At 35.3% G+C, this 26,071-nt stretch overlaps 1 protein-coding gene across 1 annotated transcript in view; it reads right to left on the bottom strand.

The window, feature by feature from the left end:
• The window catches only part of ebi (transducin beta like ebi), an 87,762-nt gene that overhangs the window by 30,362 nt on the left and 31,329 nt on the right, over window positions 1-26,071 (bottom strand). Inside the window, exons 4-7 of the mRNA XM_083130453.1 lie at window positions 4,272-4,413; window positions 2,805-2,943; window positions 1,477-1,615; window positions 138-299 (exon numbers count right to left, since the gene is read on the bottom strand). Coding sequence (XP_082986579.1) covers window positions 138-299; window positions 1,477-1,615; window positions 2,805-2,943; window positions 4,272-4,413 — 582 coding nt within the window. The remainder of the gene's footprint in view (window positions 1-137; window positions 300-1,476; window positions 1,616-2,804; window positions 2,944-4,271; window positions 4,414-26,071) is intronic.

Genomic DNA, 26,071 nt, shown 5'->3' with positions numbered 1-26,071 from the left:
ACTGAGGCTACATGATGTATGCTACTGACAAAGCAACACGAGCAGCTTGTCATGTCACTATAGTACATATGCAAACTTCCTCATGTGACATTCGTCTAAAAGCTTGCTTACAGAAACATTAGTATTACATCACTCACCTTGTCCACTCCGGCACTTAGAATGTAGTTGCCCCTCTTGTTCCACTTAAGGGCAAAAATTGGCCCCTTGTGCTGCCCAAGCGTGCTGGCAAGGCGACCGTCTGTTGTCCAAATCCGAGCATAGCCATCATATGAACCAGTGGCTAACAATGATCCATCGCACTGAAAGAAATGAAAAGACTTTATCGCAACTAGTCTATTTACAGTGGCTACTTATTCTTCTAACTTATACTGTTAAACATAATTTTGTTTCTGGAGCAATAACAGCTAAAAAAAATACTAAAACTCAATCAATACAAATAAAACAAGTTAATATGTTTCTGAGCAGAAATATATCAGTTTTACTGACAAAGCTTGAGACTATATGTTTTTAAAATGATGTGTTTTCTACATAGGTTAATAATTACAAAACAATCACTTAAACAAAACATTGAGAAATCTGTTCAACTTTAAATAATAATAAAAAAAATTGTCTAATAATAAAATTTTTAAACTCACAATATATACATATATTAGGATTATCTATTTTCCACTTATATTTACTCTCTAGCAGATTTTTAATTTGTAAGTATCTTCATTTTTTGCACAACCATTTCTAAATAATCTAACAGTGTTATCTCTCTACCTTCTTTTTTAAATTTTGTACTCCTTTATTTATGGCTACTAAAAGTTCAGTATGTTGTTATACACTTTTTTGTGCGCAATTATTTTTCACTTGGCACAAATACTACATTAGGGGGGGGGGAGTAAAAATGGCAGCAGAAAACTTAATAGACTTAATTTGAAATAATCACAAGTAAAGAATGTGATAGAAAGATAGAAAATAAGATTAAACATACAAAGCATAATACTGTTATGTATTGTGAAATACTAACAGTTATTTTTTTTATTATTTATAATGTCAGTTTAACTGATTCATTCAAAAGGGATTTGTTAATATGAGTAGTGTTAAACTGTGGAGAAAAATAGACCACTGTAAAAACCATTTAGGCTAATGAAATCTTGAAGACAAGTGGAAAGATTCAATTTTAGAGTGCCCTGGCAAAAAAATAATTAAGAAGATATAAGTCAAATGAATGCAAACTTCTGAAGAAAAATGAAGAAGAACACTAAAAAATTACAGAATATGCACTTATCAGTCTTGCTGCCTGATGGACTCCAACGCAGAATACACCGCAACACACAGAGGTATTCTCAGCTTTAGTATAACATGAACAACAACAATCCTACATTTAATTATAATTAATCTTATAACAAGAAACATGAATGAAACTGGATCTACAAACTAAGCTGCAGGTTGATAATTATGAGTTCGAGGATGTGATATAATGTTACGTACATTCCAATCCAAAGATGTGACATCCTTGTTGCTTGGTACTTCAGTCCCTCCTTTCTGAATACAATGCCTAAGTACAAGCTGGTTTGGCGAGGATGAGTTATCGTTCATGTTCCAAATGCGAGCGGTGCTGTCTCCAGACCTAGAAAAGAAGAAAATGTTTTTGATAGATTGATTTGTTGTTTTAAGTCCACTTAATGCACATAACAGCTAATCGGGACTGGGCCTACAGTTTAAAGTGGGATCCAAACCGGAAATCAAACCTAGGATGCCTTGATTACAAGGTGGTGACGTAGCACTATGCCATCAAGGAGGCCCAAAGGAGAAAATGGATAGATGTTCAATTCATTCAGCCTGAACACATGGCTTGATTTTTCAAGGTTAACTATAAGATATACTTGACCAAACAAAAGGAAGAACCAGCAGAGCAGATAATACCTAGATTTAAAAACTGAAGGAAATAGGAGACAATACAAAATGTTCAGTCTGGCCACATTGTCTGTTGGAATGTTGCAGTGTAGCACTCTATCTCTTAATGTTTAAAATGTTTTAGTACGAAAGGACCAAATATTAATTATATCAATTTATGTTTAATTGCATAATAGTTAGAATGTTAAATATAATTTCAACTACCAAAATTTAATATTCAAGCAATAGATTACAGGTGTTTACGACAGTGTTAAAATAATAGATAGGGTAAGTGGTGGTTATTAGGATGGATGATGGTAGAAAATCAGAAAGAGCAGTAGCTATGTTAAATCTTTCACGTGGCTAAGCATGAAAGGCTGGAAATATACAGTGTGTCCGAAAATAATGGTGGGGTTTTAAAAAGTCATAGTTTTGGAACAAAGCATTAATTATGATTCCCCCTTCCCCTGCTTCACTACACATATTGCAGCAAGGTATACTTTTTATACATACATACTTTAGAAAGTAGATACATGTTGAATTTTATATTATTCTATGGGGAAAATCCCACCAAATAGTTTGATGACATGGTCCACCCCTGCAAAGACCATACTGAGAAAATATGTTTTATGTTTTTTTGAGAAAAGGATACCAATTTCTTTCCTGCTCATAAGAGCACAATTCTATGTGAGAGAGAAAAAACTGTGTGTGTGGTAAATAGTTCTTTCTTTGTGAAATACTTCACATTTGAAAACCTCTCATTCTGAGAGGCTTACAGGTGGAAATAGGCTCCATCTGCTAAAGGTTAAACACAAAATGTTGGATGTAAAATATGCACAAAAAGATGTATGTTGCATCCTAATCCATTCATGCAACAATTTGCTATCGACATAAATCCTGAGAGAAATGTTTGCAGCACCTACCCTGATGCAAGTAAATCCGTGGTCGGGTTCCATGCACAGATGAAAACTTCAGACTCATGGCCCCGAAGTACTGTCGCTTTGCTTGGAGGGATTTCAATGCTGCCGTCAACCTCCATGTTCTCATTTGTGACTGGTGTAACTGGAATTTTAAAACAAATCACATTATATATTTGAAAACACAAAAATATGGCTAAAATCAACCAATTCAAACAAAAAAAAATACATTTTTCTTAACACAACTAAAAATTAATGTTACCTTACTTAAAATTTGGTGAAAATTAGGGCTTCAGTCAGGAATTGTACCTTGACATTTTTAGATATTCTTACCTAATGTTTGAATGCTGAGCTAGCATATAATTACTAAAAGATAACTATTCTTTCTCTTGAAATTATGCCAGTTTGTGTGTGTATATGGGTGTGTCAATCTGCATTAATCTTATCAGCTTATCAAATATTAGGAGTGTTGTGGATGGAATGTGTGATATAACGAGATGGAATTGCCTTCAAACTTACAACTAAATATATGCCTATGAAATCATCAGGAGTATTAGTGTGGTATTTTTTCTTTATATTTTACTAGGGCTGAGCTAATACAATTTTGAACCAACATCAAAACTAATACTCCTACTAGTAACTCCCACCATAAACCAGTTCAGAGAATTGCACAAATGAAGTTCCACATTTCCTCATTGCAACTTTAATTGGTTTTCTGATTAATTTCAAATGACCACTGCCTTCATTAGTCATGCACCATGACCATGCAGTCTACGGCATCAGGATTTGGGCTCAGACTGTGGGAAGCACACAGGCCTTCCTATCCTTTTACATGCATTACCTGCCTTTCCCCCTACCCCATTCTATGGATGGCCAGTGGTTGAAAGCCAGTTGCAACCACTCAGAATTGCTAACCTCAGAATGTCGAAACATGTATGTTATAGGGATCATATTTTTGTGTTCTAGACAGTATGTTTGAACTTAACATTTTATACAACATGAGAGAACTAAGTAACATCTAGCTCCCTGGCAGGTTGGGCAGCATCCAAGGGTGCAATGCCAGACCTTAAGCAAAAAGGAAAGTTAATGTTTAAACTGAGATTATTAATTACTTTATTCCAAGTTCATAGCTATCCAAAACCAAAGACAGCATAAGGGACTTCGTCTAAACCTACCTATAAATCTAGTGAGAAGTCCTAGGCCAATAGAAGCCCCAACAGGCAGTAGGTGCATGTCAAATATATGAAAGAAGAAACAGAATGGAATACTTGAACCCAGAGAGATGATGAGTAGAACATTCAAACGTAAACTCATCCAGAGGTAGCACATATGCCTCCTGCAAGACCTAATCTGTCTCTAGTAGCATCACACAAAAATGTTTATAAAATAATCCAATAGCACGTTTCCCAACTTACAAGCAGAACATAAAAGGATGCAATTTAAAATATTCTGTGCATAAATGGAGACAATTACCTTCTTCGCCGTTTGTATCCGGATGTTCATTTTTCTCCACTTGATGTTTCTGCTGGTTCTGCTGCTGTCTGCTAGCCACCACATCAGGCATCACGGCATCAATCAATGACAGACTTTCCACAATTCTCTGCTCCGAGCCATCCTGGTTCAACAGAAAAAAAAATGTTGGACAACAATATAACACCATAAACTGGAAAAAAAATATTCCGATTTCCAAGTAATACACAAGGCTCAGGTAAATATGAATTATAACTTGTACCTAGTGCAACACTGCCATCTGGTGTGAGAACAAGTGTGGTATTGGGAGGTTGAAGACACTGTCGAAAGTCAGTTGCACTCGGTTACTGCTGTGCAATGAGTTAATCGTTAGAATGATGAGTGAAGGGAAGCTGCACATGAGAACAGAGCATTGCAATCAAATTCTTCACCAAAGAAGGCTGTAAAGAGTGAAATTTGTGCCAAATTGAAACGACAATACCATGAAAATATGCTGTTAGATGCTGTTGTGTACAAGTTGTGCAGTGCCTTTAAGAAGGGTTGATTGATTGGATTAAAATTTCTTAAATATATTTGAGGAAATATCCCCTTACCTAACATTCTTACAAAAAAGTTAAAACAAGGGGTGTAAAAAGCCCCTTGGGGAAATATTAAAAGTGCAAGGTTGTAAAGAGACCTGCACAAGACAAACACAACACATTAAAAAGTAAAAATATACTAAAAACTTCTTCACAGACAGTGGGAGAGTCCGGAACTTCGCAAAACGCTAAAAACTACTGATTCAAATTTAATCACTGGTATTAGTCGATATTCTTCCAGGGTGAGATATGTTTATGAGACTGGGAAATGCTGCCTGATACTTCTGTCGAGACTAAATATCCTGGAAGTTATGCAAAGTATATTGATTTTTATTTAATGCATAGATTTCTTCAGGCGAATACACAAAGATTGAGATGATTTTCTTGTGCCATTAAAAATAGTATAAAGTATTTTGTTAAAAGTACAAGTAAAAATCATCCCAAGTCGATTACCTATTTCCGCCACTGATTAGGTTTGCAATTTTTGTCATTCGTTTGTTCATGTCAAACCTCCCGCAAACCTACAGTTGGCTCTGCTCGCATGCATGCTTGCCGAACAGAGATAACAGTATCAGTGCTTGCCTGATTCTCGCCTCACACAGTCATGGCTTAATTTTGACTATCAGCAGAACATCGTCAGATTCTACCTACATAGTATGGGGTACTTCTCACCATAAGTATGACTTCAGTAATTTTGTATATGGTTTTACATGGTAGCTAAGGATTGGTGTCTACATGAAATTGCATTCTGCATGTACGCCCAAGTTCAATCTTACGACCTGGAATTGCGAAGTTTCTTATTTTGACGTCGACTACCAGAATTTGGAAGATTTTCACATTACATCACCAATGGGTTGAATGATACGCTGAAGGAGGAAAGTTGCTCGTATCATGAATGCAGAAGCCGTATTGTCCCACATACATATACTGGAAGGATCACAATGCATGTAAGAAGCCACTCCAGAATACCACTCGATACCCGGTGGAGCCACATAGTGGTTCGGATCCCACTTTAAACTGTAGATCCAGTCCCAATTAGCCTTACTGTGTATAAAGTGGTCTTAAAACACCCAATCCAAAATCCATTCAAAATACCATTCCCAGATTGCCAATCAGTTAGAGCTTCGCCAAAGACCCTAAACTGCAAAAGAAGAGGTATGTGTTTCTTGTTGTTCGTAGTGAATTTGACTTTGTCCTATTGTGCGGAAAGTTTGCAGTTGAATCTCTCTTCACGCAATAATTGTGATATTCCAAGCTATGTGCACTTGTGCATGCTGTGACATTTTTCTACGCAGAATAGTAATAAAAGTATTACCTTACATTATCGCATAGAAAAACCTCACAGTTTTCCTCATCACTTCGGTACGCCTTGCGTCAGTCTTTTGTTATGGCTAGTTGTTTGAATCGCCGCTAGAGGTCCTCAGCATCATCACTGTTTTTCGTGATGACGAATAGACAGAAGCGGCAGTTTTGGGCAGGAGTCTCGACCAGAAGGAATACAGGACACGTTGGGCAAGTTTTACTTCCTTCTCCATTGATCGGCCTTCGAGAACATTAACTACCTTCAACTCTCGGATCACGGCAAAAGAAGTTCTTCGAAACTGCATGGGGAAGAATACCCGAGAGAGTTGTCGCTGTTAAAAGGGGATCAACGTTGTGTTGGGACTATTACGAAAGTGGTTGACTGTTGCACATTTTGATTCCTTTTTTTTGTTATCGAAGTTGACTACGTACGAGGTGGGTGTAATTGACGATGTTCGAGAGAAGGATACCAGTTGTCATTCAGGAAAGTCATGTCGAGTGGAGTCTGGTTAGGATGCTGACATGGGATCGATTGTGAGAATTAACTATTCGCCTTTTCTTCACTGCTGCAACGGACGGACGTAATTTTTGAGAAGAGACGTGTTTGGGCATGACAACGATTAGCAAGAGGACGGATTGACTTTTGATGTTACCAGGGTTCAAGGAATCATGCAGTCGAATGACTCTTCACTGAGGTATGTACTTTTGTGATAACTGGTAGTGAATAACGTAGTGTCGTCGTGGAACGTACATAGTTACCGTGGATTTTTGAACGTGTGAATTATCAAGAAAATATTGCAAAGAGTGCAAACAAAAGGGTTACATTTTTTCAATTCCTAGTTGTCAAGGCGAACGTCACGATTGACCCGGAGAGACGTGGTGCGACGTTTTGCTCCCTTTCTTATCCACGTATGCCTAATTTGGCGAACTACCTATGTACAGTATTATCGTAGTGTTACGCTTTACAAATGCCAAGGAACATGTTCGCTACGAGTGGGAAAAAAGGAATTTAAAAAGGCGCATTTTTACGTAAATTCACGCCGATGTATTGGGGAAGAAATTGATATGCAACGTACCTTAGACAAAACCCTTGTAAGAGCACCAATGAAATTGAGATTTGTGTAATGTCATTTAAAGGGCCAAATATTCATGATTAGGTCTTTGTACGAGGGGCGTTCAAGTCAATCGGGGACTTATTTTTTTCCAGGTTTAAATAGACGACTAGGCTGGAGGTTTTGTATGCAGTAGGAACTGGCAACTGTGTGCTGTTACTGGTAGGTGGCGCTTATTTCCCGCGCTTCTGCATAGACCGTTATTCAAGATGGCGGACAACAGTGTGGACGTCTACATGGAACAGCGTGTTGTGATGAAGTTTTTTAGTGAACGAGGACAGAAAACCTGCTGAAATTTACAGAAGACTTCAGGCTCAGTACAGTGATGAGACACTCTGTCGCAGTAAGACATTTAAATGGTGTAAGCGCTTCAAAGATGGCCGTATCTTTATTACTGACGATCCCGGTTGTGGTGGATCACAGCCCACGCCAGTCATTCCTGGGAACATTCAGCGCGTGGAGCAGCTGATCCTGGACAATCGTCGCATAACCTGTCGTGAAATTGCAAGTATCAATACTATACTATCAACAGTGAGTATTACTGCAGTGTTCTGCGTGATGTGCATAAGAGTTTAAGGAAGAAACGTACGGGTTTCAGCACAAAGGGTGTTCTCTTTTTGCAAGACAATGCACGACAGCATACCGCTCAACGCACATTCCAAACATTCCAGGAAATCGGCTGGGAGGTATTACCACACCCCCCTATAGTCCTGACTTAGCGCCAAGTGATTTTCACCTGTTTGGAACCCTGAAGAAATTCCTTAGAGGAAAACATTTCAACACTGGTGAAGAAGTGAAGAATGCTGTCCTACAATGGTTCCGCCGTAATGATAAATCTTTCTATGCCGAAGCATTCCAGTCGTTAGTTAAACGCTGGGATAAGTGTATAACTGTAGCAGGAGGTTATGTGGAAAAATAAATCCAGTTACCACACTTTGAAATTTGTTCTTCTATTTGTTTTAAAAAAAAGTCCCCGATTGACTTGAACGACCCTCGTAATTTATAAGAAGAAACATTTTTATAGAATTGCTGATAAGCTAATTTGTTAAATTCCCACAGGTTTAATGGGAAATATGTTAATGCTATTTCATTGGAGAGTACTTTAAGATGTTGATGGAATCTATTGTTACAGTACGGTGAAGGGTTGGACTATTGAATGGACGCTGGTTCGTCTAATTGTTATGTTGATGTATTTGAGGTTGAGAAAAATAATAGTCATTCTGCGTTGCGAGGCTATTATAATAAATTAGACCACGTGTCACAAGTCAGAAATTGTGTTACATATTTATCCTAAAAAAAATATACTCCTGATCCAACTTGGGTAATTAGGTTTGTAAACATATGGACATGGAACGAACCCTCAATTTCGGTTGTAGATTAAAGTGCCTTTTTTTTTTTTTTTTTTTTTGAGAAAATAACTTCTCTTGGCATTAATACCGGCGGTATACACTGTGTTAATCAATTGGGTTGTCCTGATTCATGGTTCTCTTACGAGATTGAGGCGACTGTGTAAAAAAACACGTCATAAGCTTCAAACAAAACGTCTTTGTAATTGTTGGGTTTGGGTACGTTCAAATTCGACTCCACGGCCTCAGTTCACGTCTTCCCTTTTAACTTATTATTTAACTACCCACCTAATTAGTTACAATGCGGAGAGAAATATAACGACAAGAAAAGGCGAGATATCTTGTTGTTTAAAATTGAAAGTACTTACTATTTAAAATGAACAAATACACCCCAACTTGCACTGACTATAAATTTTGCGTATCAAATTAGTTCTGCATAAGAACGTATAGGATATTTTCTGAACAATATAATAAAGTTGACCAAAGTATTTAATTTGTGCGTGTGTTTGCCAACTTTGTTAAATGCAGGTTCACAAGTGTGGTGCTACAATATTTGAAATTTTATGGCATGATCAAAGTGAACTATTCGAGCCATGAACTGCATTCAAATAAATTGTGTCACAGTTAACTTGAATACCCAGATCGACGATGATAATTGAAGTATCTAAAATAAAGAGCATTCCTCACCTAATATTATTCCAACCCTTCCTTTCATAATTAAATTTTAAAATTAAAAGTAATTTAGAGTACCTTGGCGAGAGACAAGTAAATGTACGTTATGCAAAATTAAGCATAAACAGAGTCCTACAGTTTACATTTGAGTAATCATATTCTAGTTTTGAAATTGTACTTAAATTTGTTGGTTGATAATTGTACAAGTTTGAGTTTGTGTTTTAAGTGCACTTTATGCACAGTAAGGCTAATCGGGACTGGACCTACGGTTTAAAGTGGGATCCGAACCACTATGCCATGTGCCTCCACTGGGTATCAAACCCAGGACCCCTTGACTACAAGGCGACGATGAACTACTTCTATATTAATGTTGGGATGTTGATAAATGTTTATCACGTGTTATATTCTTCAAGTTACAAATGTTTTATAATATAGAAAAGGAAAGTTAAAAATTGTACTTACGTATGTGAGTATAGTGCTCTTATTGTAGAACGACGTTTCAGAGATTGACTATCTCTTTCCTCAGGTTCGTATAAAAACTAAGTACTTGGCATAGTACTGCGTCAAAAATGTAATATGAGGATTGTGGTTAAGGGTTGGTTAGGGTACATTTAAAATATTAAGTTTTTGCTATTAGAAGTACGTAAAAACCAAGCCGTTCCCTAATAAAACTTGCACAGTAGACCTATTCACAGGTAAAAAAGTTAAAAAAGTCAAAATTCTAAAAAACCTGCATAAATCACAATGCAACCTGCAGGTTTGGCCTTTCCTACCCAACTGTGCTTATCTATCCACATGAAGGTCAATTCTCAACGAATATTTCCCCTCTCCTTAATTTTCTCGTTTCCCCTTATTACGTCACAAATCCAACGTGAATTCACGTTCCTCTCTTGCAGCTTGCATAACTTCCGGAGTGACGTGGAAGCCGATATTGGGTTCAATCTTCCAGGCTTTATCCCATTTTTTGAGGAAATTGATCCACCCTTCTTCCAAATTTCCTTCGTCCCTATTAAGATTACTCTTCCCCCCCCTACAAATACTCGCTGTTTCATACACGTTTCTTCCTAATTTCCTCCCTTCTTTTCTGATTACCTCTTTTTTTGCAATTCTATGCCCACTTTCCAAAATATGTTCTGAGAGACCCGTTTTGGGAACTTTTTCCCTTATGTCCTTTTCATGCTCGCTCCATCTTTTACCCATATTTCGGCCCGTCTGTCCTATGTACTCCTTCCCGCATTGGCATTCTATTCGATAAACCCCCTTCTGTTTTTCCGGTATTTCCCTAGTTGTCTTTCCTTTCTTATAATCGGTGAAGTATTTTTCTACATTCTTTGGTGCTTTCATCCCGCAAACGATTCCAAAATCTCTCGTTATTTTTCCGATTTTTTCCGATACGGGTTGATGGTAAGGGATGCCAACGTACTTTACCCTCCTATTTTCGATTTTTTCCCCTTCTTTTTGATCCCCTTCTTTCCTAATAATTTTCCGTGCTCTCTCCGCTATCTTATCCATTTCTCTATTTGTGTATCCATTTTTTAATCCTGTTTTTCTTATCCACCGAATTTCGTTGTCTTTTTCTTTTTCATTATTGCATAGTCTACCGGCCCTAATAAAAAAGTTAAGGAATACGTTTTTCTTTGTTATTTCGGGGTGCGCCGATTCCTTGTTAATATATAAGTTCCCCGATAAGGGTTTATGATGTACTCCTGTTCTAATCCTATTCCCTTCTTTCAAGATACTAAGATCCAGGAAATTGATTTTTCCTTAGTATCTTGAAAGAAGGGAATAGGATTAGAACAGGAGTACATCATAAACCCTTATCGGGGAACTTATATATTAACAAGGAATCGGCGCACCCCGAAATAACAAAGAAAAACGTATTCCTTAACTTTTTTATTAGGGCCGGTAGACTATGCAATAATGAAAAAGAAAAAGACAACGAAATTCGGTGGATAAGAAAAACAGGATTAAAAAATGGATACACAAATAGAGAAATGGATAAGATAGCGGAGAGAGCACGGAAAATTATTAGGAAAGAAGGGGATCAAAAAGAAGGGGAAAAAATCGAAAATAGGAGGGTAAAGTACGTTGGCATCCCTTACCATCAACCCGTATCGGAAAAAATCGGAAAAATAACGAGAGATTTTGGAATCGTTTGCGGGATGAAAGCACCAAAGAATGTAGAAAAATACTTCACCGATTATAAGAAAGGAAAGACAACTAGGGAAATACCGGAAAAACAGAAGGGGGTTTATCGAATAGAATGCCAATGCGGGAAGGAGTACATAGGACAGACGGGCCGAAATATGGGTAAAAGATGGAGCGAGCATGAAAAGGACATAAGGGAAAAAGTTCCCAAAACGGGTCTCTCAGAACATATTTTGGAAAGTGGGCATAGAATTGCAAAAAAAGAGGTAATCAGAAAAGAAGGGAGGAAATTAGGAAGAAACGTGTATGAAACAGCGAGTATTTGTAGGGGGTAAAAGAGTAATCTTAATAGGGACGAAGGAAATTTGGAAGAAGGGTGGATCAATTTCCTCAAAAAATGGGATAAAGCCTGGAAGATTGAACCCAATATCGGCTTCCACGTCACTCCGGAAGTTATGCAAGCTGCAAGAGAGGAACGTGAATTCACGTTGGATTTGTGACGTAATAAGGGGAAACGAGAAAATTAAGGAGAGGGGAAATATTCGTTGAGAATTGACCTTCATGTGGATAGATAAGCACAGTTGGGTAGGAAAGGCCAAACCTGCAGGTTGCATTGTGATTTATGCAGGTTTTTTAGAATTTTGACTTTTTTAACTTTTTTACCTGTGAATAGGTCTACTGTGCAAGTTTTATTAGGGAACGGCTTGGTTTTTACGTACTTCTAATAGCAAAAACTTAATATTTTAAATGTACCCTAACCAACCCTTAACCACAATCCTCATATTACATTTTTGACGCAGTACTATGCCAAGTACTTAGTTTTTATACGAACCTGAGGAAAGAGATAGTCAATCTCTGAAACGTCGTTCTACAATAAGAGCACTATACTCACATACGTAAGTACAATTTTTAACTTTCCTTTTCTATATTCTGGATTTGTGAGTAACACGCGACAAACCTATAAAATGCTATTGATCTCCGATACGGGGAGAAAAGTGCGTGCACTAGAAAATAAGAGGATTAAGTTGAATAAGGGTTTAATCAGGATTAGATTTTTAAAACAATGCAGGAAAATGGGGGTTTTACCAAACTTTTTAAAATGGGGGTATAAACCGTTGAGTGTAGGCATGATTGAACAAAAACAAGAAATACAGTTTAAAATACTAGGGAAATGTATTAGGGAGGCACATGGACAAGTCGAACGTCTTAATAAGGAATGCTATAGATTACATTTGGAAGTTAGTGGGGAACTAGACGAAGTGACGTGGAACCGCGTTGAAGAGAGACACTTTAGAGCTGTGGATAAAGCCAAATTTAGGGATAGTAATACTATAGAGAGGAAATTGATGAAATTAAAATTGAATAGGAAGGATAATCTAGAGAATAAGAAACAAAGAACAGAGGAGTGGGGAAATAATGAGAACATTTTAAATTTAACCACCCACGAACCACCTAAAGAGTTGATTAGGATTATGAACAAGGGGCAGAAATTTGCAATAGGGGTAGAGAAACTTGAAAAAGAGGAATTCATAATAGCAGCAGAAACGATCGTAACAACTATTGACGAAAGGGAGGATAAAACTGAGGTTAGACAAAGGATACGTAATATTGTAGAACAACACTTGCAAAAAGAAATTAAAAAGGAAACGAACATGAAAGGGGGAGAGAGAACACGGAAAGAGAAAGTAAACGAAAACCTAAGACGCGATTTAAAAAATGTAAGAAAATGGGTGAAGGCGAATAACGTATTTCTAATTAGGTCTGATAAAGAAAACAAGATGGTTATCATGGACAGAGAGGAATATCACCAAAAATTAGAAGATAGCTTTAAAGGTAACGATTTTGAGAAAATAGAGAAAGACCCTATTAATAAGATTAGAAGAGAGATCAAAAAAGGGGTAGAGACAAGCATTACATTGGGCACAAGCGAAAAGAAAATCCTTATTAAGGAAATTAAAGTTGGCAACATACCAATTGCTTTTGGAATACCTAAGACACACAAACAAGGCATACCACTTAGACCTATTATACCAACATACGAACATCCTGGATATGGGCTAGCAAAATTGCTGGTAAAAAGAATAAGGAAGGTAAATGAGAACACCCAATATAGCGTTAGGAATGCCGTAGAAGTTAAAGAATGTATAGAAAATTTGGAAATTGATGACGAGGATACAATAAGTAGTTTTGATGTTGTTAACTTATACCCAAGTGTACCGAGGGGGCGGGCGGGAGATTGTTTACTAAGGTGGCTGTTAGAAAAAGGAATAGACATCCTAACTGCTTGGGAATATGTACGATGGTATAACCTTGTAACGGAATATAACTTTTTCTATGTCAATGACAGTATTTATAGACAAAAAGAAGGCTTGGCGATGGGAAACCCCATTTCGGGTATAGTAGCGAGCATTTTTATGCACTTCATTGAGAAGGCAGCTTTGGAAAAAACAGGAATGTGTATTAAATATTATGGGAGATACGTTGATGATATCTTGATTATAGGAAAGGGGGTAGCACTGAACAAGGTTTTTGAAGAATTAGAAAAACAAGACGAAAGAATAAACTTCACTAGGGAAAACTTAAGCGATGGAAAAATCAATTTCCTGGATCTTAGTATCTTGAAAGAAGGGAATAGGATTAGAACAGGAGTACATCATAAACCCTTATCGGGGAACTTATATATTAACAAGGAATCGGCGCACCCCGAAATAACAAAGAAAAACGTATTCCTTAACTTTTTTATTAGGGCCGGTAGACTATGCAATAATGAAAAAGAAAAAGACAACGAAATTCGGTGGATAAGAAAAACAGGATTAAAAAATGGATACACAAATAGAGAAATGGATAAGATAGCGGAGAGAGCACGGAAAATTATTAGGAAAGAAGGGGATCAAAAAGAAGGGGAAAAAATCGAAAATAGGAGGGTAAAGTACGTTGGCATCCCTTACCATCAACCCGTATCGGAAAAAATCGGAAAAATAACGAGAGATTTTGGAATCGTTTGCGGGATGAAAGCACCAAAGAATGTAGAAAAATACTTCACCGATTATAAGAAAGGAAAGACAACTAGGGAAATACCGGAAAAACAGAAGGGGGTTTATCGAATAGAATGCCAATGCGGGAAGGAGTACATAGGACAGACGGGCCGAAATATGGGTAAAAGATGGAGCGAGCATGAAAAGGACATAAGGGAAAAAGTTCCCAAAACGGGTCTCTCAGAACATATTTTGGAAAGTGGGCATAGAATTGCAAAAAAAGAGGTAATCAGAAAAGAAGGGAGGAAATTAGGAAGAAACGTGTATGAAACAGCGAGTATTTGTAGGGGGTAAAAGAGTAATCTTAATAGGGACGAAGGAAATTTGGAAGAAGGGTGGATCAATTTCCTCAAAAAATGGGATAAAGCCTGGAAGATTGAACCCAATATCGGCTTCCACGTCACTCCGGAAGTTATGCAAGCTGCAAGAGAGGAACGTGAATTCACGTTGGATTTGTGACGTAATAAGGGGAAACGAGAAAATTAAGGAGAGGGGAAATATTCGTTGAGAATTGACCTTCATGTGGATAGATAAGCACAGTTGGGTAGGAAAGGCCAAACCTGCAGGTTGCATTGTGATTTATGCAGGTTTTTTAGAATTTTGACTTTTTTAACTTTTTTACCTGTGAATAGGTCTACTGTGCAAGTTTTATTAGGGAACGGCTTGGTTTTTACGTACTTCTAATAGCAAAAACTTAATATTTTAATGTACCATAACCAACCCTTAACCACAATCCTCATATTACATTTTTGACGCAGTACTATGCCAAGTACTTAGTTTTTATACGAACCTGAGGAAAGAGATAGTCAATCTCTGAAATGTCGTTCTACAATAAGAGCACTATACTCACATACGTAAGTACAATTTTTAACTTTCCTTTTCTATATTCTGGATTTGTGAGTAACACGCGACAAACCTATAAAATGCTAAATGTTTTATAAATAAATTCGTTGAAACATCTATAGAAATCTTACGATTAATTAACATATTGACAATACAAAAAAGGTAGACAAATATACACGAGCCTAGGTATTATTTAGTAGTGAAGATGGTACAAATTACACCTGTCATTATTTTACTGAGACATAAGTGTGTTCTAGAGTGCTGCTCGTTGCATTGAATGAAACTTTACTTAACCCCTTCCCTGTGTTCGATGTAATAATACGCCCTTGGTCACTATACCTTATTCTGTGTTCAGCGTAATATTACACCCACGAACATCTCTGACTGAAGTAACCTGTGTTGAATGGAATAATACATTTTTTGTTGGTGAAACATACGTTTTGCTATTGAAGAGACAATGACCTTTTATATAGTCATGATTTTCTGTGCCGACAAAGAAGAAGAAGAGGAAGAAGAAAAAGAAGTACTAGTAGTAGTTCAGATGAAAGTAAACTGTTCTTGTGTTATGCTGACAAAGTGCAAACATGTGTTAGTTTGTGTGCCGCATTTAGTCAGTTGCTTTATGTACATTTTTTTTTGGTGTTGTGTTATTTGCAATGTTGGTAATTTATTGTTGGTTTTTGAGTTTGTGAGTTTCCAATAGTATCTAATAGTATTTGTCAAACAGGATTGCAAAATATTTTTTCCCTCATACTTATTGAAGATATTGAGTTGAGTTGGTGTTTTTAAGTCCACTTTATGCACAGTAAGGCTAATTGGGACTGGACCTACAGTTTAAAGTGGGATCCGAACCACTTGTGCCTCCACCGGGTATCGAACCCGGGACCTCTTGATTACAAGGCAATGACGTTACCACTGTGCCATCGGGGAGGCTCTTATTGAAGATATTGCAAAACTTGGCGGATGCATTACATATAGACCATAGTATTTTTCAAGGTAGATTATAATTAGGTACCTATATCCAGGGATGGTCCAGAGGGCCCCAAATTACCAAAAGGGATTTTTCGGAGGGAAATTTCCAGAATTATCCCTGATTTCCCTTTCCTTATACTTGATGTACACATGTGTGTGGTACCATTTGAAAGCCTGTTCTATTCTGAAGAGAAAGACATATGAACCCTGATATTTGGATGAAATGTGCTGAACCAGTAGCTACTTAAAAATATTACTACACAAACTCAGAAAAAAATACACAGAACGGAAAGCATTTTGCCAGAAAATTACACAGAGATGGGGTTAAAGAAAGCAATGTAGAATATATTGATGATTAGTTGTTTGAATGTGTTCTGTTGCAAACATAACTTAGTGAATGCTTAAACACAGTAGAAGTGGTTTATTGACCATGAACCGAAAACTTCTAAACCAAAATACTTCATGCTTATTAGGTGTGGTATTCCCACAGCTTTTTTCATACTTCATTTTTGTACGACCCACCTAATTCGTTACAAGATCTGTGATAGTCAAGTCTGTACGGCACCTGACTGCAATGCAGATCTGGGTTCAGTGATCAGAAGTGGGAATTTTTCTGACAATGTCCCTCCATATATAGACTTTGGGGCACAACTAGCCTCTAATCAAGGGATACCTGGCAGATAAGGGTGGGGGGGGGGGTAAAAGTGGGCAAGATCCAGAATGTATATGCATACCTCAACAACCCCCCCCCCCCTTGATGCACCTATATGGACCAGTGTAATATACTGGGGATAAATTAAGTTTTCCTTTTAACAATACACATAAGATATCAAGGATGATCCATTTGAAATGAACAAAAAAGTTTAATGAAGTTCTAATGTTATGCTCTCTCTTTTCTCAGCAGTGAAAAGGAACACTGGGAGTTAATTGATACATATGCGTTTGTATCCACGCAGTAAAGGCACTATTATAACAAAAATTTCAAAATGGTATTTAGCATTTCATATTAAGAAGTTGTGAAAGCATGATGGCAGATGCTCCACTTTTTCTGGGCCTGCTCACCCTGCTAAAGCACACGTGATGCTGCCTCATAGTGAATGAATGCTTTATCCCAACGAATTATGTAGATATATACAGGGTGTCATTTTAATGGTGCCCACGGACCACAGAAACATATAGAGCACATCAAAACTAACAACTCTTTTCAGTAACATTTTTCTCGCTGGTGCGTCGTTTCGGCGCTACAGTCGTTTAAAAAGCCAGTTTTGTTGCCTGAATGCTGGCAACCCAACACAATGTTTGATCGCATTTGTGATGTCATTTCCTGTCATGAAGCAGTGTGTGCCAGGGTTGCCAGGAACACACATATTCTTTGAAAAGTGACATAGCTGTAATCAGTCACATTATGTACCGTAAAACGAATCAAGAAAATGCATTCAATAACCCAACAGGAAGTAAACCAACAACACAAAAAATGGTAGAAAAACAACATATGTAAAAGGAAGTGGTAATATCAGATTTTATCTCTTAGTCTATATGTAAAACATTTGCAAATCTCGTTGCCAAGTTGACATTTACAGTGTAGTCTATCCACTTCGTTCATCTGAAAGTGGTTGTCTGTGAGACACTGAACAGTTGACAAAATAAAAATGAAAGAATCCAAAATTCCAAAAAGTAAGTAACACACAATGTAATGTATATTAACGGCATTATGTGGCCAGCAAGGATGTATTTAGGGGGAGGGGGTCCGGACCCCTCCCGAAAGACTTACCAAGTAGTAAAAGTAAATAATCAATATATAATTGTTTAGCATTTGTTATATAATCAATGGTGGTTAAATAACTCTGATGATACAAATCTAAACAATTATAATAGAATAAAGCGAGAAGTTAACCGCACATTTAGAAGTAAAAAAAGAGATTACTTGAAAAGCAAAATTAACGAAATTGAAACAAACAGCAAAAATAAAAATATCAGAGATTTATATAAAGGTGTAAATGAGTTTAGAAAGGGGTGGCAACCTAAAGTAAACTTGATAAAAGATAAAGACGGTGATTTTCTAGCTGACCCAAGCGATATTCTAAATAGATGGAAGAACTACTTTAATGACCTTTTAAATGTCCATGTAGGAGATAAATCAGAAGTAAATGAAGTCCACACAGCAGAACCTTTAGTTCCAGAACCTAACTTGACTGAAGTTAAAGATGCTATTAAAAGGCTAAAGAATAACAAAGCACCTGGCATTGATTTAATACCAGCTGAGTTAATTAAATATGGTGGAAATTCATTAATATGTCAAATTCATAAATTAATTTGTTTAATATGGAATAAAGAAGAAATCCCTCAACAGTGGAAAGAATCCATAATTGTTCCTGTGTTTAAAAAAGGTGATAAAATGAACTGCAATAATTACCGTGGAATTTCTCTACTCTCAACAACATATAAAATATTATCTAACATTCTTTTAACAAGACTAACCCCATATGCTAATGAAATTATAGGTGATTATCAATGTGGATTTAAACGCAACAGATCAACTACAGATCAAATTTTTCACATCAGACAGACACTTGAAAAAAAGTGGGAATATAATCAAAATGTCCATCAGCTATTCAGTGATTTCAAAAAAGCATATGATTCGGTCAAAAGAGATAAATTATATAATATATTAGTAGAGTTTGGAATACCTAAGAAGCTTGTTAGTATGATAAAAATATGCACCAGTGAAACAGAAAGTAAAATTCGTGTGGGTATTAATATGTCTGACAAATTTACAATTCATGATGGGTTAAAACAAGGAGATGCATTATCTCCATTGCTCTTTAATTTTGCCTTAGAATATGCTGTTAGGAAGGTAAACGAAACTAAAGAAGGACTAAAATTAAATGGTGTGACTCAGTTGTTAGCATATGCAGATGATGTAGACTTACTGGGGGATGATGTGAATACAATTAAGAATAATGCTAAAATATTTTTCAAAACTGCTAAAGAGATAGGTTTGGAAGTTAACAAAGAGAAAACTAAATATATGCTTACAGGCCGAAACCAAGTGTTAGGTAATAATCAAAATCTAATTATTGATAACAACTCGTTTGAACCAGTTTCCAAATTCAAATACTTAGGAGTAATATTAACAAATGAAAATTCTATTAAAGAGGAAATAAAAAGTAGGCTTAATTCAGGAAATGCATGTTACTTCTCTCTTCATAAACTTTTGTCTTCTCGTTTAATATCTAAGAAACTAAAAGTTGTATGACAATAAAAATAATATATTGTCATAACAACATTTGAAGAAGGTTAGGCTAAGTTCAAAGTTCCACATTTGTGCAATATTTATAACAATTTTGTCATAACAGTTATTTTTGACTGGCAATATGAAAAACAAATATCTTCAATCATATGTGTTCTTTCAGACAAGAAAGATATGATACATTCAAATTTATAATTAAATTTATTGAAATTGTGTACATTTGCATTGGCTTCAAGGTTTATATACAAAGGTCAACTCTTTAAAATTGTTCAATGTACATTCTGATGTCATACTTGGTATTTTGTATCAACATTCAAAAAATGGTAATTGTGATCAATAGATAAGTATATTGTGATATACATAGTAAAATAGCTGTAACAGAGCAAATATGTACATTTACTACACAAACATTCAAGCTGTTAAGCACTTATGGACAAAAATATAAAACAAAAACAATTGAAGATATCACATACTAAAAAATCTGGCTTGAACTAGTTGCTCTAATACTAGTTGTCTGTGACTTGGTGTGGAGCTCAAGATGGAACAAAGATAAGGACAGATATATCAATATGGGATGGTGATATATTTGTATAATAATTGTTGCTTTTAAAGATTAAACTTGGCAACGTTATAATAACTTGGATATTTAAGTTATATAGAAGCCTTTTATGACTTGAATGAACTTTGATCATGATATAATCTTATAAAGATTCGAAAGTTATGGAATGACACTGATATGTATAAAAGATGCCATGTTGAATTGGAAGCAGTGAATAAGTATCTGTTTTCATCTTCCTTAAGGGGCTGGCTTGTGAATGTTACAGTTCCTCAAATGAGTGCTTGGAGGAAGGTCGCATAGAGTGACACTTATATGTTCTACGTTTGGAGGTGATTTGAGAAGATGATGAATTTCGAAAACTGAAGCTCAGAATTGTAGATACAAAGACTTGCTTTATCCTGGAAGGAGATAACAAAGATATATATATATATTTTCTTATGTATAGCATTGATATCTTATAAATATTCTTGTAAACAAAGGCATAATTTGATGCTATTGTAATTTTGGTTGTTTCTAGTTTTTTTCTTTCATTTTTATCAATATAATAATTATAAAGTTATCAGTATATGTAAACTTAAATTTCCTTTCCAATATAGCACCATAGCTACTACCTATTGTGCTGATACTGAGTTTGAATTAAACTGACTTACATGGTTAAACATAGATTATGAGGACTCAAATGGTACAATTATTGGATAGGAAAGTATAAGTTATTGAGTTGTGAATATTCTTGTTTCTGATATTAGTTTCAATACCTAACATTATGGAGAAGGAGATCACATTGGCTGACATTGTGATGATGCTCAAATCGCAGCAGGCAGAAATGAAAGAAGGTATCTCTGCAGTGCAAGGTGAAATGAAAGAAGGTATCTGTGCTGTGCAGAGTCAGATGAAAGAAAGTATTGAAGCCAGTAAAGCTCAAAGTAAGGAACTTAGAGAAATTAAAGTAGATATTTCACAGTTCCGTAAGGAGTGCTTAGATAGAACAGAAAAGTTAGAAAAGAAAGTTCAATTACTGGATCAAGGGATGAATGATGAGCTAGTTTATCTTGCTGCGGATATGGATAAAAAATTAGACGATACAGTTAGTAATTTATCCAAACAGTTCACTTCTCAACTGGATCAATGTCTTGAGGTTTGTGCTCAGTGTAGTGTATCACTTGGTACATTAAGTAATGATCTAACTAAGTTAAGAAGTGAAACCAAGTATGCTCATTCAACTGAACCACAGGTTGATGTCAAATCTATTGGCATACAACATGATGAGGTTGATAAAGAAGTTATGTCTAGCAGTGCAAGGCATATTATTATCACTCGCGTTCCAGAGAATGATGCAATTAGGAGTGATGTTGATAGTGATAAGTCGGTGGATATTAGTACAAGGCACAAGTATTATAGAGATGATGAATTGAATAAGTTGCATGATGTAAATAATAAAGGCAATATCAACTCTTCTTTGGAATTAAGTGTTAAGAATGCACTTCTACAAATAGAAACCAATATCATGAGTGTAGTTAATAATGCACTAACACCATTATCAACTCATGATATAAGAGCAGTTAAAAATACAGCTAAAGCAGAGAGTGACTTTACACCTCGAATGAGTTCTCACACTGTAAATCAGAGACAACATACAGTTGGGAATAAAGATGAAGTTTGTCATGGTTCACCAAAAAGTAGTCTTGTTAGACATAATATAGGAGTGAATACTGAATCTGAGATGTATAATAGTACAGATTCAGATCATGATAGAGTAAGTATGCTTAGTGGTCCATACCGAAATACAAGATTAGCATCTAAGCGTCGAAAATTGAGGAAGAACAAATCAGTTGCTAATAATAATGTTGATGACAAAATTTCATATGCACAACATGATGCTGGTCATATGAATAATGTTAGTCATTCAGTAGATGTTCCATTGACTAATTGTAATAAGAGTCAAATTAAAGTTCTCATTAAACCACAGGACTTGAGGCATTTCCCTCATTTTGATGGGATATCTTTAGAGTTTGCACCATCGGAATTCTTAGAAAAAGTAGAGGAAAACCTAGATATTTATGACATCAAAGAAAGTCAATTCTTGAAGTACGTACCAAAACTTCTAACTGATTGTGCTAGAACTTGGTACTTAGAAGTAAAGAATCAGTTTACCACTTATTCTGAATTTAAAAAGGCTTTTTTGGCACATTATCAGAATGACCGCTGGAAATCAGTAAAGTTGACTCAAACTTTGAATTCTCCTTTTACAAAAGAGAGTAATGTAAGCCTCTTACAATATGCAAATAAGAACTACAAAATTTTGAAGTCTACTCAGCCTCATGCTGAAGAACCTCATTTGATAGCACAGTTAGCTTCATTATTACCACACAGAATTAGTGAACATATGGTGATCAATAATGTATGTACATTGCAACAAACGTTGCAAGTAATTGAAAATTTTCAATCTTTAAGAAATAATCCTGCACGGTTCAATGACACGAACAGAAATAATTATAATCCAAAGAATAAGGCTAGAGTAGCAAATGTTTCATGTGCTAATGATCAAAATAGAAATAAGGATAGATATTCTAATAAATTCTATAGAAATTCTAGGACTTTTTCTAATAATAACGAACAAACATCTTCTGATGTTAGTAATCAAATTCAACAGCAGCATGATAAACAATCATGTGATACAAGGGTGCAAAACACAGTATGCAGAGAGAGCAATAACAATGGTCCTGGTTATGATAAAATAGAATATTACCGATCAGATAGTGATGGTGGCCGTAGCAAAACTAGTGACGGTGGCCGTAGCAAAACTTATAGAAACTCTGCTTATACTCAGAGTTCAGCTTCTAATTGGAGACTCCAAAGCCAATAACAAAATTAAATTTAGGAATCAAATTAAATATTTAAGTAGGCATATACATGATATTTATTTATTTATTTTGTAATGTAAAATTAGTGATCTTGTGCAGAAGTTTCTTGCCCAAGTTAGACAAATGCAAGTTGATGTTTCTTTAGCTTCTATATCTTACATAGATGTAGTAACTGCTTAACACATCAACTTATAAGGGTGGTTGGTTGGGAGTATCTTCTAGACTGTTGGTCTAGGGAGGTATATTTGGCCACAGTACTACTGTTCATCTTGATGGACAAAAATACAATATAATATTTTGAAGTACAAGTTTGTGATTCATTTTATGCACAGTTCAGTTGCATGATCACTATATTTAAGTTTATTATTCTTAAATATAACTCCGCACGTTTGTGGGAAACTTGGCATTATTATGCACAACAAAAGCAAATTTTTAAAACACTTTAATAGTTCATCTATGTAACAAACTTGAATAGCTGGTGAAAGATGTTACCCAAGATGTTAGTTAAGCAGTGGTAGTGTACCAAGAATGTAAGTGCATTTAAAATGCTTATATACGAGAATTATTTTATTTGCTATTAGGGAATTGTTAAGTCAATAATTCCTGAAGATGAATTGTTTCCTCGTATATTTTATGAAGTTGACATGTAGCAGAGACATCCACTAGATGATCCAAGCTCGTCACTCATAATTCCATGCTACAGTTGCATGAAAGCATTGTGAAGTGTTCACGTAAAGGCAATAGTAAGTCCTATTGTGACACTTAATGTAGAAATATTTATTACATGAATATATATATTTCTTTTTATGATGCACATTTATCTTTGGTGCTTTATCAAGTTTGGATTCTTCCAATAGTAATCGTGTAGTGTTGATAGGTTAGGTATTTATGATTTCAAATACACTTATCAAGCTAAGCCACACGATGATGATGCTATATATGATGATTGAAGGTTGACTATTTCCACATCTTAGGGGTATAAATTTATGAAGGAAAGATACATATTAAGACCAGTTATATTCGTTTTTTCAGGGAATGTAATGTTCCATTAATGTTATAATATAAATGTACTTAATTACATAAGTGATTAATCTGAGCCACATGTCTTATATTGATAATGATCGTAAGTATCAAGTATCTTTTGAGATAACCATTCTTACCATGTTTTGGATTAAAGCTATGTTAGATATATTTTTGATGACTTCTGAAATCACACATGACTACGTTAAAAAGGTTTTAGTCAATTAAGCCTCAGAGATATGTTATTTTATCAATGCACTTGCTAGGATAAAATATTTATACAGACTGTGATGAAATTTTGTTGGTATGAGGTATATTTTAGTTGTTTTATTCTAATGAGCAACAACGTTAATTTGTGACTTCCTATTACAACATATCAAAGGACTTTGACATGATCATATGATATCTTTGCACTTGAAGATATTATAGTAATGAGCTTTCACAAGGTATTGTCAGTGTGATGTCATTCTCTATAAGTGTGATCTATATTAAGAGTAGACACAGATTGATTAATTATTTGACAATTTCAGATAGTATTTTCTCAATTGCAAACTCAAAGCAATTCGGATAATCAAAGATTGATTCATGGTTGTAAATTCTTTTAAATATACACATGTATATGTTTGACAGGGTTATACATCTGAGATTATATATCCAATATTTATTTTCATACTTCATAAATGTATAATGTAATATTTTCTTCATCATTACAAAACATGATAATGATATCTTGACTGACAACATATTGTTTATTTTGTTGCTTTGAAGGACAAAAGATACTGCTTCGTTTCACAACCATACCCATGAGGGTTGGTTGGTTGAGTTCTTCTCTTAGACTGTTGCTTAAGGGTGGTACAGTGAGTCACAGTACTTTATGCACAATTTTTCTTTAGTCAGATGTCAATGTAAAAATTTTCTCATTTTTCGTGCTTCTTTCCTTGAGTCTGAAACATTAGTTCAGGTATGAAGTATTCATCTGTAGAGTTTGCCTTAAGTTGATCTTCGTAATCCGACATTGGTCCTCATTCATATATCTTGATCCTTAGTTGTGATTAACGGTGGAAAAATTCAATATAACAAATATTCTTTGTTATGTGTATTTTGGAGTGCAAAAAATGTATAATATAATGTGATAGCATGCGCAATAATAGATTTTAATATTAAGATTTAGCTGTGGCTTAAAAACATTTACTAGAGCTCTAAGATTCCAAGAGTTGAATTGTAGGCTCCAATAGAAATAAACTTGACAAGAAGCAAAGAGATTCATGTGTTGATCCAAGCTTAAGTCAAGTAGTAGGTTCCTTTAAAATGCTAGAATGCATTATGGCTCCAAAATGTGTTCACAAAGGGCAGAATAGGAAATTCGTGCCGTGACGCTGTGAGTTCAGGAACAACAGTTATTTATGATTTATAATTTTTGTGCGCACATCATAATTTATACATTTCTTGCATGATTTGTGATATAAGAAATCTTATTTTCGGCACTCCATAAATCTGAGGATGTTTGCTTATCGATGCAAGGACTTAGATTCTTGTCTTGTTAGCTGATGTTACTAGATAAATGGATGAATTCCCAATTATGCTTTACTAGTTTATGAAACTTAGTTGGACCATAGGTAATCTACTCTACATGTGGAAAATTATAATTAATATATTTTTGGCTAAATAAAGATTAATATAGAAATAATGCTCTCAGATTAAGAATGAAGTTCTTAATGGTTCTTTATTGGTTCATAATAAATAAAAATGTTATGTAGCCACATTGTTTTATGTAAAAATGGTTCATATGGAACTTCATTAGATAATTGTTGGTTTGTAGAACTTGATTTTTTTTGTTTGTTTTTCAACATTATTATGTACTAAAAACTCACTATATGTAGTTGCACTGTATTGGTTCATGATGAACATGTTCTTTTTCTATTGTTGGAAAACAAATATTCAGTTATATTCATTAAAAAAAATATTCAGTTATACTCAGTTGATTATAATGCTAAACCTGAAAACAGTTTGTAAATATAGAGGAATTATATTAATTATTATATGTTAAAAGTCTCAGTAGTGCTCAGGTCTGTTGTTGTGGATCCGTCCCTTGTTGAGCGCCAGTA

Source organism: Lepisma saccharinum, chromosome 10 (assembly GCF_977018435.1).
Source record: "Lepisma saccharinum chromosome 10, izLepSacc3.1, whole genome shotgun sequence".
Taxonomy (NCBI): domain Eukaryota; kingdom Metazoa; phylum Arthropoda; class Insecta; order Zygentoma; family Lepismatidae; genus Lepisma; species Lepisma saccharinum.
The sequence above is the reverse complement of the archived record's forward strand: the minus strand, read 5'-3'. Positions and strand labels throughout refer to the sequence as shown.